This window comes from Protopterus annectens, chromosome 8.part0 (genome assembly GCF_019279795.1).
Source record: "Protopterus annectens isolate FY-2018-M chromosome 8.part0, PAN1.0, whole genome shotgun sequence".
NCBI lineage: Eukaryota > Metazoa > Chordata > Ceratodontiformes > Protopteridae > Protopterus > Protopterus annectens.
The window spans coordinates 1,241,543,407-1,241,557,656 of NC_056741.1; the positions used below are offsets into that span (position 1 = coordinate 1,241,543,407).

Below are 14,250 nucleotides of genomic sequence, written 5' to 3' on the forward strand. Positions count from 1 at the left end.
ACTGAGACCCATTGTTTCAGGTAGAGGGTGGGTGACTGAACCCATCTCAAAATATTTACAAAAAGAATTGGCAAAATTATTACCTAGGTGTAAGCATTATAAAGGATACAACTGATTTTTTGAGTAAATTAAACACATGGTATGGCATGGCAACAAATGAATATATTTTGGTAACACTTGATGTGGAATCACTATTTACAGTCAGTCCCATTGATTACGGTATTGAAGCCATAAGGAGATTATTATTAATGGACCCCACTAAGCAACCATGTGAAGTAGAAAAATTATGTTTACTGTTAGACCTAGTTTTGACTAAGAATGTATTTATCTTTGATGGCATTCCTTACAAACAACTAACAGGAGTAGCCATGGGAACCTCAGTGGCAAATACATTTGCAAATCTTGTGCTATATTATTGGGAGAAGAAATATGTATTAAGAAATAATAATGCACACAATGTATATGTGAAAAGTTATGTCAGATTTGTGGATGATTGTTTTTTATATGGTAAGGCACTGAAGACAATTTATTGCTTTATTTATCTTATTTAAATAACACAACTAACTTTTTAAAGTTTAAAATGGATTATTCTAGGCACAGTATAGTGTTTCTGGATGTTAAACTGTATAAAAGAAATGAAAAATTGGAAACAATGATCCATAAGAAAGAAGTACATACAGTAAGATATTTGAAAAAAGCAAGTATGCATCCCCCACATATATTTAAGGGAATTGTTAAATCACAAATGATTAGGGTGAGTAAATTAACAACTGACAATAAACAATATGAAGCTGAGATAGCTAAAATGAAGGATGAGTTTGTAACCAATGGTTACACTGAGATTATTGTAAATAATATTATGGAAGAAGTGAATTTAGGTAGACATAACATGTTTAGACCAGTATTTAATGTCCCTTTATTACAAATGGAGGACTTATATACAACACAAAGTATAGGGCAACAGCAAAAAAGTAGATATGTTATGACATACAATGGGCATACATATCAAACTACCAAGATTATTGAAAGAAACTGGCCAATATTGATGGCTATGCCAGAAATAGAAAAACTGATAGGCCCTAAACCTAGTTTTGCGTATAGAAACCATCAATCTATAAAAAATATATTATGTTATAAAGATTTTAAGGAAACACGCAAGCCAGAACAAGGTAGGTTAGGCACTTATAAATGCCAAAACTGTACTTGCTGTAAAGATATATTTGAATCTGATCAAACATTTCAACATCCTATTACAAATAAGGAATATAAGTTTCATATAGTAGCAACATGTAATACGAGTAGATTAGTTTACCTCGCTACCTGTACGCATTGCTATGCATTTTATATAGGGAAAACTACTAGACGGCTTAAGGACCGTATTATAGAACATAGATCTGAAATAAATAGAAAAGTACAAACAAATGCCCTATATAAACATATCATGGAATTCGAGACTCATAATTTTAAATTTAGAGTGGTAGATATAGTTGAGCAAGGTATAAGAGGTGGTGATATAAATAATGCTATAGAGCTAAAAGAATTAGACTGGATAATTAGACTACAGGCAGATTTAAATCCAGGTCTTAACAGTGCAGTTAGTATAAAGCCAGTTTTAGTCAGAAAGCAGTTAGAAATAAAATAAAATAAGATAAATATATGCCAAGTATATGTATATGTATATTATTATACAGCTTTTTAAATGATATTGATGTTTAGTAAATTTTGTTATTTTTAAAGTTTTATAAAAATTTCAAATATAAATGGTTGATTATATGTTTTTAAATTATGTAATGATGTAATAGACTAGATATATTTTTATAGGCTGGTTCTGATCATGTGCTTTTTAAATAACCCTCTATATAAAGAGCATTTAGATGTGACTATGTATGCTGATGAAGGGATGTGTGCCCGAAAGCTTCATTAAATACTACGTTCTTGGTGATTACTTAGCTTCATTTTATTTACCTAAAAATATACCCTGAAAATATCACTGCACATACTATTCTATGAAACAATGTAACTTAGAATTTTCCTATGTATTCCATGCAGAAACATAACAATTTGGCACATACCATAACATGGGATGTCCTTACATTCACTGCTGCAGTATTCTTAACATATAGGATTCTCTGCTGTGGAAGCCCAATGTCTGGCCAGTCTACCAAAGACTCTTGTTGCTTTAAAGGTACACCAAATATCACCCAAACACTCCTTGCATAGCATAGGGCATAAAGGGGATGTTCAGGCCTACCATAGTCAGAACTTCTTTGCCGCCAGTCCAAATGTATTTTTTCACTGTCAGTCTGTTTACCTGCATCTGTTTTCTGCCAGTTGAATGCATTTTCATTCTTCACTGACTACATTTTTATTTATTTATTATTTGTTTACCAGGAAAGTCCAACTTGGAACAAGCCAATTTTCAGCTGAGGCCCAGGGAGAAACACTCCAGATGCATGTCTTTGTAATGTGGGGGGAAACCTACATGAATGCAGGGAGGACATGGAGATTCCACACAGAAGGCGGAATCAAACTGGAGAACCTCTTGCTGTGAGGTGACAACACAAACTGCTGCACCACTGTGCCATCCAAACCTACACCTGTTTGCTGGCTTCTTTGCAGTTGCATATAAGTACCCTGTTGGGGTTTTTGTTTTTTCTTGTCTTGCTTTGTGCTCCTTGGGGTTAATGTCATCCAGGAAAGGTAAATGCCAGTGTGGGAGACAGATTCCCATAAAGACCGCCATGACAAGTGTCTGTTTTGACTAGGACCTTCTTGTGACCGTACATCTTGTTCGGTTTGTTAGGCTTTTGTCCCAAAAACCCTTCACGTTAGACTTTTTTCCATTTCCTTGTATCTTGAGAACCAGCGTCTTAAGCTTCTCACTAAAAATACAATGGAAGGAATCTCCCACCCTGAGGGTCAGCCATTAGGCAAAAAGAAAGTGAAAAAGGTACGACCGGAATCCTCCACTGTCCAGCCTCTGGTAGGTGCTTCTACTGAGGTCATTACAAACCTAGAGGCTCACCTGGCTGTGTTGTCAGATTTCCCTGCTGTAACCGTGTTGGATGCTGGTGAGGATCTTGCTTTCAGCACATCTGAAGAGGCTTTGCAGATGTCCATCTTGGATGTTCAGTGGGAACCACTGTTGATTTTTTCTGAGGGGCCTAAGGGAGTTCCTCTGTTTTTAGTTGGGGAAGAAGTTCCTACTATGGTTCTTGACTTTCTTCCTGGGTCTGAACCTTTTCAGTTTTTTGGAGGGGATGCTCCCTTCAAAAAGAAACAAAAACTTGAGTATGTTTCTTATTCTCCTAGGGATCCACAAAGTGACTGCCAGGCCTTTATTCAGGGGCTATTTACTGCTTTAATGTCCTTAAAGCTTCCTCAAGGGATTTCTGTTCCTGCTCCTCCTTGGTCCTGTACTCCCTTTAAAAGGTCTAGAAAACAGGATTCTTTGAGCATGAGTCAGATTCTGATGATGAATTCTAGACTTATTCTAATCAAATTCATTCTCCTTTGGACTTTGGGTTAGAGGAAGAGAAATCTATTTGTTCTGATATTCCTTTTGAGGACATTTCCTTTGGGGGCACACTCTCTAGGATGATGGATTTTATAAGGGGGATTGTGCTCAGGTCTCTGTTATAAATAAAAGGTACTATGAGTTACTGCAGTTGGAATCTCCTAAGCCTGCGACTATTCTCCTGTTTTAGCTGCTTTGTAGGATACGTTTTCCAATGCCTTTCATACACCTGATTCTCTGCTCCTGCTTCCAAGAAACCTGACAGGTTTTATAGGGTGCCTGAGGATTCTTATATTTTATATAAATATCTTGCTGCTGACTCCTCTGTAATGTCAGCAGCCTCTGTTAAGCCATCTCAATTGCTTCCTTCATCCTAATTATTGCCTTCTGACAAGGATAGCAGAACTGTGGAAAAGCTGGGTAAGAAGTTTTACACTTCAGCTACCCTAGCTTTTAGGGCTATTAATTATCAGACCCATATGTCTAGGTATGTGTTGGCTCTTCTTTCTCAAGCCTGTCAATTTATTTCTGATTTTCTAAACACTGTGGGTAAAACTTCTGTTCTTTTCTTGCTAGGAACTTCATCTCAAGTCATTCATCATTATATTAAATGTAGCTATGATGCGGCAGATGCCTCTTCTAGGGCTGCTGTTTTTGGTTCAGTGATGAGAAGGTATTCTTGGCTTAGGCTTCAACCTCTACCAGATAATGTTAAGGCTAAGTAAATGGATGCTCCTCTGGATTCTAAGCTTTTGTTTGGGGAAGCTGCTGCTGGTTTAAGTCTCTTCAGGATAAGGGTAAGGCCTTACAAGAGTTTAAATGTGTTTGTTTCTCCTGTGCCTAAATTTCAGAGAAACTACTCCTCAAAGCCTGCCTTTGTTTGTAGGCAATCCCACCCTTCTACTAAAGGTAAGAAGAGTGGCAAACAGGCTCTTCCTGATAATCCTCCTCAGTTTTCAGGGACTCTGAAGCTTTCCTTTCCAGACAAACCAGGTGCTGTATGACTATCTGTTTCTTCCCAGCCACATTACTCTTTTATCTTCCCCTTTCTCTTTCTCTTCCTGTTTGGCTTCAGATCATTCTGGATTCTTGGGTTCTGTCAATTATTGGTCAAAGGTACTTCATGGTGTGGAAATCTTGTCCTCCTTTTATGGGCATTCCTCAGCCTCCTCGGGAACAACTTCCCTTTTTCCCAGATGTTCTACAGAATCTCTTGACTCAGAATACTATTCAAGAGGTGCCTGTGGTGCCCATATCCAAAATGGAGGAAAGGGTTCTACTCCAGACTGTTTCTAGTGCCCAGGAAAGAGGCCACTTGGAGACCTATTCTAGACCTCTCTCATCTAAGCACTTTTCTAAAAATGCCTTCTTTCAGACGTTGTTCCTTCAGATTCTAATTCCTTTTTTGATCCCTCGGACCTTTATGGTGTGGATGTTTATTGCCATATTCTGATCCATCCTCTTTTCAGGACGTTTTTGCATTTTCACTAATGCTTCCTGGCATTTTCAGTTCTCTGCTTTGCCCTTTGGCCTTACTACTGCCCTAAGGGTGTTCACCAAATGCCTTGCTCTTGTGATTGCTTTAAGCAGGCTTCAAGGTATCCAAATATTTCCTTACTTGGATGACCAGTTGATTCAGGCATCTTCTCCAGAGACCCTTTTAAAAATCTTCATTTTGCCATTTCCCCTTTTCAGAGTCGGAGGTTCACTATAAATTTCAAAAAGTCTTCTCTGACTCCTTCTCAGGATCATGTTTTTTCTGGGTTACAGGATTCAGAAGGTGCCAATGCTGTCTTTCCTGCCCCCTCCAAAGGCTTTAACTCTCATTTCTTTCTTTTACACTCTTCTTCCTCTGGCCTCCATTTCTTCCAAGGAGTTTGTAAGAGCTCTGGGTTCCATGGCATCCACCATTCCAATGCCCATTCTGGCCAAACTTCACATGAGAAAGTTTCAGTGGTTTCTGAAGTCAGTGTGGCTTCAACATGCATATCCTCTAGACTTTGTAGTTCCTCTTCTTCCTTGTCTCAAGAAGGAACTTCACTGGTGGATTCAGCAGTTGTCTCTGAATCCAGGGATCCCTTTTCATCCCCTCTTCCCTCTCAGGAATTGTTCGCAGATGCTTCAGAAATGGGATGGGAGCAATATTTGGCTCCCTAAAAGTTGAGGAGGTGTGGCTGCCTCATCAGCAGTAGAAGCACATCAATGTTGAAGAGATGAGAGCTCTTCTACTGGCTCTTCAGGCCTTTCATCCTTTCTTCTCTCCAGGGCTTCTCAAGATGTTCACAGACAATACCACAGTGATGAGGTATATCAACAAACAGCAAGGAATGAGATCTTATCTTCTTTGCCGATTGGCACTCCTGGTATGGGATCTTGCTGTTAAGTACTAAGTGACTCCTCAGGCAGTTTATATGTCTTCTGGTCAGAACATTGTGGTGGACACTCTAAACAGGTCCTTTTCTCAGTCCCACAAATGGATGCTAAACAGGGATGAGTTTCTGGGCATTATTCACCAGTGGGTATTCCTAAAGTGGATCCTTTTGCCTCCCCTCTGAACAGACAATTTCTTCTGTTTTGTGCCAGAGTCCCAGGTTCTGTGGTGCAGAGGGTGGATGCCCTCTCATTTTCTTGGAAGGGGATGTTTCTTTATACATTCCCTACCCTTCCTTTCATTCTGAAAATCCTCTTCAGAATTCAACAGGATGGTCCCAAAATCTTGTTGGTGACTCCCTTTTCTGACCACAACAGCACTGGTTCCCTCTTCTTCTGTATTTAGCTAGGGGCAATCATCACAAGTTATGTCACATGGTGGATCTACTCTCACAAGACAGGGGATCTGTCATCCATCCCCACTTGCCCACATGTCAACTGACACTGTGGGTGATTGGATTTTGATTCCTCATAGACACCTTTTTTCTGACAACGTGCTGCAAGTCCTGCAGCAGGGCAGGAAACTTATTATTAGGAAATCTTACTTATCCAAATGGAAGAGGTTTTCTATGTGGTGTCTCTCTCGTAACCTGGACTCACTTACTGTGGATGTTCTTTTGGTTCTCTCTTATTTGTGTGAGTTGCTCAAAGCTTGTTTGGCATATTCTTCTGTTAAGGCCCACTTAGAAGCTATCTCTGCTTGTCTGCCTTTTTCTCCTCCTTTAGCTTCTAATTTTGAGATGAAACAATTTCTTAAAGGTGTCCTTAATATTAGACCTCCCAGGAAGACTGTTTCTTCTCCCCGGGATCTTAATTTTGTTTTGGAGAAGCTGACTCAGGCTCCTTTTGTGCCTGCTGCTTCAGCTTCCTTGAAACATTGTTCCTGGAAGACTATTCTTTTGTTAGCTTTTACTTCTGCCAGACAGGCGTCTCAGTTACAGACCCTTATGTCTTGTCCTCCTTTTTTGATCTTTCATGAGGACAGAGTGTCCTTACACACTAACCCTTCTTTTACACCTAAGGTGGTTAATAAGCAATCATTTAATCCATCTACTTTTTTCCCCTTTCCACAAACTGACAGTGAGAAGGTACTGCATACTTTAAATGTGCATAGGCAACTCAAAGCTTATTTGAATAAGATGAAGGCTATTAGAAAAATCTGATCAGTTATTTGTTTCTTTTCATCCTAAATCTTTGGGACTTGCTGTATCCAAGTAAACTATTTCTTCTTGGATTTCTAAGGCTATTTCTTTTTGTTTCACTTTTCATGGCACAGACCTTTCCTCTTCAGTCAAGGCTCATTCTACTAGAACTGTGGCTTCTTCTGGTGCCCTTTTCAAGGGCTTAGATACTAATTTTATTATTGAAGCAGCCACCTGGACTTCTGTGCATACCTTTACCAAGCACCACAAGTTGGATGGTATCTCTAGAGCTAGTGGTGGTTTTGCTAGTGCCATTCTTCATGGCTTTTTATGGGACTCTTCTGCTCCTTCCTCCTCCCTAGTTTCCTCTTGAGCTTTGGCACTCTCCCATATGTTAAGAATACTGCAGCAGTAAATGTAAGGACATAGTAAAGTTTTATAAAATCTTAAGATAATGGTAGATGTCTTTGCCTTCACTGCTGCAGTATTCACTCTCTCCCTCCTTCCCCCTAGTTCTTTGCCTTCCTGGATGTACAGATCACCTCTTGGGTTCCTTGCACTGGTGTTCCTACTGGGGCAATTGGTACTGACTAGGATAGGCCTCAACATCACCTTTATGCCCTACGCTACACAGGGAGTGTTTGGGTGATGCTCAGTGTACCTCTAAAGCAACAAGAGTCTTTGGTAGACTGGCCAGACGTTGGGCTTCTATGGCAGAGAATCACATATGTTCAGAATACTGCAGCAATGAAGGTAAGGGCATCTATTGTTATGGTAAGATTCTATACAACTGTACTTTGCTTTCACAAGCTCCAAAGGACATACAATTAATGAAATTGAGTATATTACACACAACAAACTGATACTTGATTAATGGTCCTCATTCTGTTAACAGTGCCCTTACATCATTTAGAAACATACTTCGAAAGCATTCTGAATGATGAAAATATGCAATAGAAGCTCATGAGTTAATAAAACCGTTTGGGAAGCTGTATCAGAAAGAGATCATGCACTAAGAGCTAACGACTCTAAGGCTGACAAAAACAGGAAAGTTTGAACAGTGCACTTCACTTTTTAAAAGATCATCAGACTAGCAGAAAAAGATTGCTTTACAACAGTGAGATTTAACAAGGCTGCATTTGTATGGAACATTATCATTAATTTCATGATTAAAGGAAGACTGACATTGATAAATTAGCCCAATATTGCGCAATACAGCACCTGATTATTTAAAAGAATATTTCTTTGAAATACAGATTCTCTTACATGTGACATGCCCAAGACCAATCCAACCAGTAAAAAGCAACTACGTGAAGGGTGAGAATTTTATTCAGAAAAGCAAGTGTTTCACCATTTCACAAGCTGCTCAAAAAGATGCAATAGCATGGCTCAGTGTTTCTAGCTAATCTTCCTCCAAACTTCCTTAGATAAATAGCTTATCTCCACACCCTTCCAACTACACGTTTCATGACAGATATATCAGGGAGGAGCTGTCCTTAGTATCTAGACAGAATGTAAAAACAGCTTGACTATTCATGAGTGGTGGAGTTGAAAAGGTAGAAAGCATCAATGTTATTCATAGTGATGAGGTTATTTTTGAGAACAAGACAGGCTTCTCATACTCAGTGCTGATTTAGATCAGGACATGGCATCTAAACAGTCATAATGAAATGTGTCCCAACATAATGAACAGCTCAGGCAATGTCACTCTCCTGCAGCAGTCTTTTAAGATTTTTTGAAGGTCTTTGAATCATGATGTTGTGGTCAACAAGAGCAAAGACTAACTGAAGTAGACAGTGAAACAACAACATTAAACTAGAGTTTAGTTACATAAGTGGAAGGAAGTAGGTCACTTCTTATAGGTTCATAGGTTTATACATTCAATGATGTTTATAATTATAATACAGAAGCTCCCTAAAGATTCATCCTTGGACAACTAATATTCTCAATATATGCAAATAACATGTACCTGCTTGCAGGAGGAAAAACAGAATGTCAGTGATTGCACAATGATTCACAGTACAAATACACAGAACAGACTAAATGCATGAGTTGAATATAGGCTTTAACTACTTAACCCATGAATAATCATTAAGGTAAAACATGCTTATATGAATGAAAAAAGACAACAATTATTTATTTTGAAAAGAACATGACTGCCTTGACTTCCTCATCCAATGCAGGTCCGATATGGCAATTGAACTGCTGAAGATAATTAGGAATTTATTTAAATGAGTATCTCACCTAACAAGTAGAGAACATAGTAAAGAAAACCAATAACAAATTAGGTAACCTTTAAGGAATTCAATCCTTTAAATACCTGGAAGTGGAGTAACACTAAGTCAGGCACTATTACTTAAGCCAGCTATGTAAATGTACAGGGATAAAGCCCAAACTACAAGTGACCCAGGTTCAACTATCAGCTTGGTAGTCTGTTGGAGCTGGTGTGAGAAGGAGGGGTCTACCTCTGGAGAGGAAGAGTGGATCAGGGTCACTCAATGCCATAAGCCCTCTGAGAAGGGGTGGCAGTACAAAGGGGTGGCCCTGAGTCATGTGTGTGTGTGTGTGTGTGTGTGTGTGTGTGTGTGTGTGTGTGTGTGTGTGTGTGTGTGTGTGTGTGTGTGTGTGTGTATGTATGCTGTGGTACACTATGCTATACACGATGTAGCATTCAATAACAGAGAAGCAAACACTCACATGGAGAAAGCATTGTGGCGAAAGCATACTGGTCCCTGCAGTAATATGGCAACACATATTGCCCACCCATGGGAGGGGTTCGGAGCAAAAAATGCCTTCATAGCCACTATGACACTGAGGGCATATTAAACCTTCAGGTTACCTAAATGATGGCCCCCTCCGAGTGGTTCTCACCCCCATGTTTCTGGGAGAACTTTACCATGAGAGAAGAAACAGTCTAAAGTCCAGTAGAGGGAGACTTGTTAGTCCACAGTAAGGGGATAAAAAGGCATCCAGAAAAGTAAAAAAAAAAAACCACTACTGCTCACTAAACCCATTTACTGCAACATCATTACCAGCAAGTTTGTGCATATACCTCAGTGAAATAGGACTGCAGCATTTGCTGTTAAGCTCCCTTTAGTCAGCCACCATTGCAGAGTGTTGGACTAACACAATATGGTCAACTCAACTAAATGGTTAAATGAGCAACAGGAAATACAATTGCATTAAGAGAGAAGCTTCCTCCTTAGCTCAGAGCATTAGAATATCAATCTGAATTCAATAATTAACTAAACTGTATTTATTTTACAGTGAGGATTGCCTACATTGTGGTAAAATCTCTAATCTCATTCATATTTTTCTTTGTCCTGCCTCATACAAGTCAGTCTTTTGCGTGTTTCCATTAATTGTGTATTTATATTTTTTGATGTGTCTCCATGTTCTTGCCTTATAATGATGACGTTGTATCAGATATACAAAGCTGTACATAAATGTTTTTTTATTCAGAATCTACAGAGAAGTGATAACAAGAAGCTTGTTACCTTACCACTTACAAAGACATGATTTTTTTTCTCTGTGTTAAATAGTAACTCCTTTGTTTGATTTCTGCCTTCCACCCAAGTCTGTCTACTGCAGCTATACAATATTTGGGTTACTACATACTATTATCTATCCATTTTTTTTAAATATTTATATAACAACTGATGTTTTTAATTTTTTTCACACTATATAAATGTCTTTTCTTATGTAATCAACAGAATGTACTATATTCATGCTTTTTTTAATGAGAGGTTTTCTCCCATGTTCCCAATGTAAACGGGTTTTAACCTGGATAGCTAACCTGATTAACAAAAATATAAACAAAATAAATAAATATGTATACATTTTGGATATCAACATATCCAACCCAAATCCTAGAACTTGGAAACATAGCTTTTGGTCTTGTTCAGGAGTGAATTATTGACAGTTTTACAAGCAGAGTTATGACGTCATCTAGGAACTAAGATAAGAGACTTTTGTAATTATGATAGAAATATATACTATATCAGACCGCTACTCTTTATTATCCTGATACATGTACCGTTGAACTGACAAGTGTACAAAGTTAAAAATAAACACACAAACACACAAACAAACAAACACACAAACAAACAAGCAAACAAGCTCAATCACGCAGGATACCAAACAGAGTGTTATCATCAGACTTTTGTACCGATTTCATTGCTCTCTTTTTCTACATTTGGCACGACTGCCTCATAAGTACAATAATCTGACTTCTAGCAATATGATGTACTTTACTAATACAGTGTTTGGTGTGTGATATTAATCATCTGGAATTGCTCCTCGGCTTTAATAACAATTTTTAAGGAAAGTGCTGACAGTGATAAGGAATCTTTGATACTTTTTACTTAACCAGATGGGCTCCTTCAATTTACTATTCAGATTCTCCTTTATTTTCAGACCTTACTTCTGTTCTTCCATTCAAGTCTGCAATAAATAGAATTTGAATTTTGCTGTTGTATAGATTGAAATGCTTCCTAGGAAAGCAACCAACGGAGTTCTTCTGGTGAATGCTTTCAAGACATAATCAGCTCATATACTGCAATGGCTGGGAATCAAACCTGGGCCTCCTGTGTGAGGAGATGAAAATTCTACCACTGTCCCACCAATGCTCATGTCTCCCACATTACATAATAGTAATCATAGTCACACTATTGAAGCAGTGATGGAATCAAACCACCTACCTGTCCACTTATACCATTTATGTAGCACATTATCAACAGCCAGCACGACAGGAGAATAATACAGAAGCATAACACTGTCCTGGTTGTATTAATAATTTAACTGCATCATTAAAGGAATGGGACTCAGATAAAAACATTTCCAGTTTATCTCTCCATACTAATATATTTTTGTGAACTGCTAATCATTTATGAAGGCTTCTGAGAGCATTTTAACTAAAACAGAGACCTGTTTTATTTAACTAGTTTAGATATTATCTGTGGAATACTAGAATGTGGGTAACACAAGGTATCAGATTCTAATTTATAGCTTATGTGACTTGCATGGTTGGGTTTAAAGGATCCAACTAAATGTATCAGCATTTTTGAGTACCATATGTAACACAACTGTTTATCTTGTAATATTCTTTTGAAGTATAGTAGAGAGTAAATTATCTGAATGTCAATTATCCGAAATGTCAAATGTCAGTTTTCCAAATGCAGCCTCCCATAGTTTTTGGGTAGAAAAACTCATAAAGTCTGAATATGTAATCGTTATATTTATTCATTTGTGCATGTTTTTGGAGCTTGTACTACAATAATATACTGTACCATTTTGACTTACAGTACATTTGTTTTATTTTTCTTGTTTCTGTCTTTTGGCTTTTCCTGGTTAGGGGTTGCCACAGTGGAACTCCGGTCAGCTAATGATTGGCAGTGGATTTTTACAGTGACGAGTTGCCAACCCAATGCCCAACCTTCAAAGAAGGCACACCCATTCACACACGTACCTACCTGCATGTCTTTAGACATCACTCAACCGCGGGGTGGACATGCAGACTCCACACAGAAGGTGCTCCAGCTGAGAATCGAATGGGAGAACCTCTTGCTGTGAGGAAACAATGCTAATTGCTGCACGTTCATCAAAAACATTTTTAGAAGTTTTTTATCTGGTTCAATTATACATTTGATTATCTGAACAGTTTGATTATTGAACTATCCTATGTCACAATTAGTTTGGATAATCGACTATCTACTGTATATCAAACTGCAAAATGCTAGTGGAAGTCTTAGTGATAGTGATGGTAAGTCATTTCGGAATAAACTGTTTATTCAGAGAAGAATACTTATTCCTTCTCTCACTTACTGTGTTTCTTTCCTTCTCTTTTCTCTAGATCTCAGAGAATGCATAAAATGCCCACAAGAGCAGTGGTCCAGTGATAAACAAGACACATGTGTCCCCAGAGTTGTGGAATTCCTGTCTTATGAAGATCCATTAGGAGCTGCTTTGGCTTCCATTGCCACAGTCCTTTCTCTACTGACTGCAGCCATTCTTTGTGTATTTATGAGATACCGGGAAACATCGATTGTTAAAGCCAACAACCGCGATCTAAGTTATCTCCTCTTGCTCTCCCTCTGCCTTTGCTTCCTGTGCTCATTAATATTCATTGGACAACCTTTGAAGTTTAATTGTATGTTTCGTCAAGTTAGCTTTGGAATGATATTTTCTGTCTGCATTTCCTGCATACTTGCAAAAACTATCACAGTAATAATAGCTTTCACTGCTACAAACCCAAACAGCAGTATGAGGAAATGGGTGGGGCCAAAGACCCCAACAATCATCATAATAACTTGTACATTGATTCAGTTTGTTATATGTGTTGTCTGGTTAGCTAAGAATCCTTCCTTCCCACAAAATAATTTTGTTTCAGAAGAGGGCAAAATAATTCTAGAATGCAATGAAGGTTCTATAGTCATATTCTATTACATGTTAGGATACCTTGGTGTTCTTGCTTGTCTTAGTTTCTTAATTGCTTTCTTAGCAAGAGTATTGCCTGATACTTTTAATGAAGCCAAATATATTACATTCAGCATGATTGTGTTTGCAAGTGTTTGGATTTCTTTTGTCCCAGCATATCTGAGTACTAAAGGAAAGTACATGGTTTCTGTAGAAATATTTGCTATTTTATCTTCAAGTACTGGTCTATTAAGCTGCATATTTTTCCCTAAGTGTTACATAATACTATTAAGACCTGAGCTAAACACTAAAGAGCATTTAATTGGAAAGCAGTCCTTAGCTACAAAAACATAAATTTGGAAGGAATGTTAAGGCTTCTTAATTGAAGCCAAAAAGTGCATTTAGCCAAAATTTTCCAAGTTGTTTTATTTTCATATTGATAAACTGTAAATTTTTGCAAACGATTGCTCTAAGATTTGTTTAAATATTCGTCATAACAATTATATTACCAAATAAAAGTTAAAATATACAGGACATATGCATTTAATGTAAAAGTATAACAGTGGTTCTTTTGTTATTATGTTCCTTCAGCAATGTATTAATATTTTGCTCAAAAATGTTTTATGTTTGAGTGGCCTAGTAATGCATTGTTAAAGCCCTTATTACATTCCAGACAAATCTTATTTGATTAATGGCATGGGCAGTGGAGGGGCTACAGAGGAGGATGGGAGTAACCGGCTGATGTCA

General features: G+C 38.0%; 1 protein-coding gene across 1 annotated transcript in view; it reads left to right on the forward strand.

Annotated features, from left to right (window-relative positions):
* The window catches only part of LOC122808450 (extracellular calcium-sensing receptor-like), an 82,822-nt gene extending 68,965 nt beyond the window's left edge, over nucleotides 1–13,857 (forward strand). Inside the window, exon 5 of the mRNA XM_044079411.1 lies at nucleotides 12,941–13,857. Within this exon, the coding sequence (XP_043935346.1) occupies nucleotides 12,941–13,857 (917 nt within the window). The remainder of the gene's footprint in view (nucleotides 1–12,940) is intronic.
* The last annotated feature ends 393 nt before the right edge of the window (nucleotides 13,858–14,250 follow it).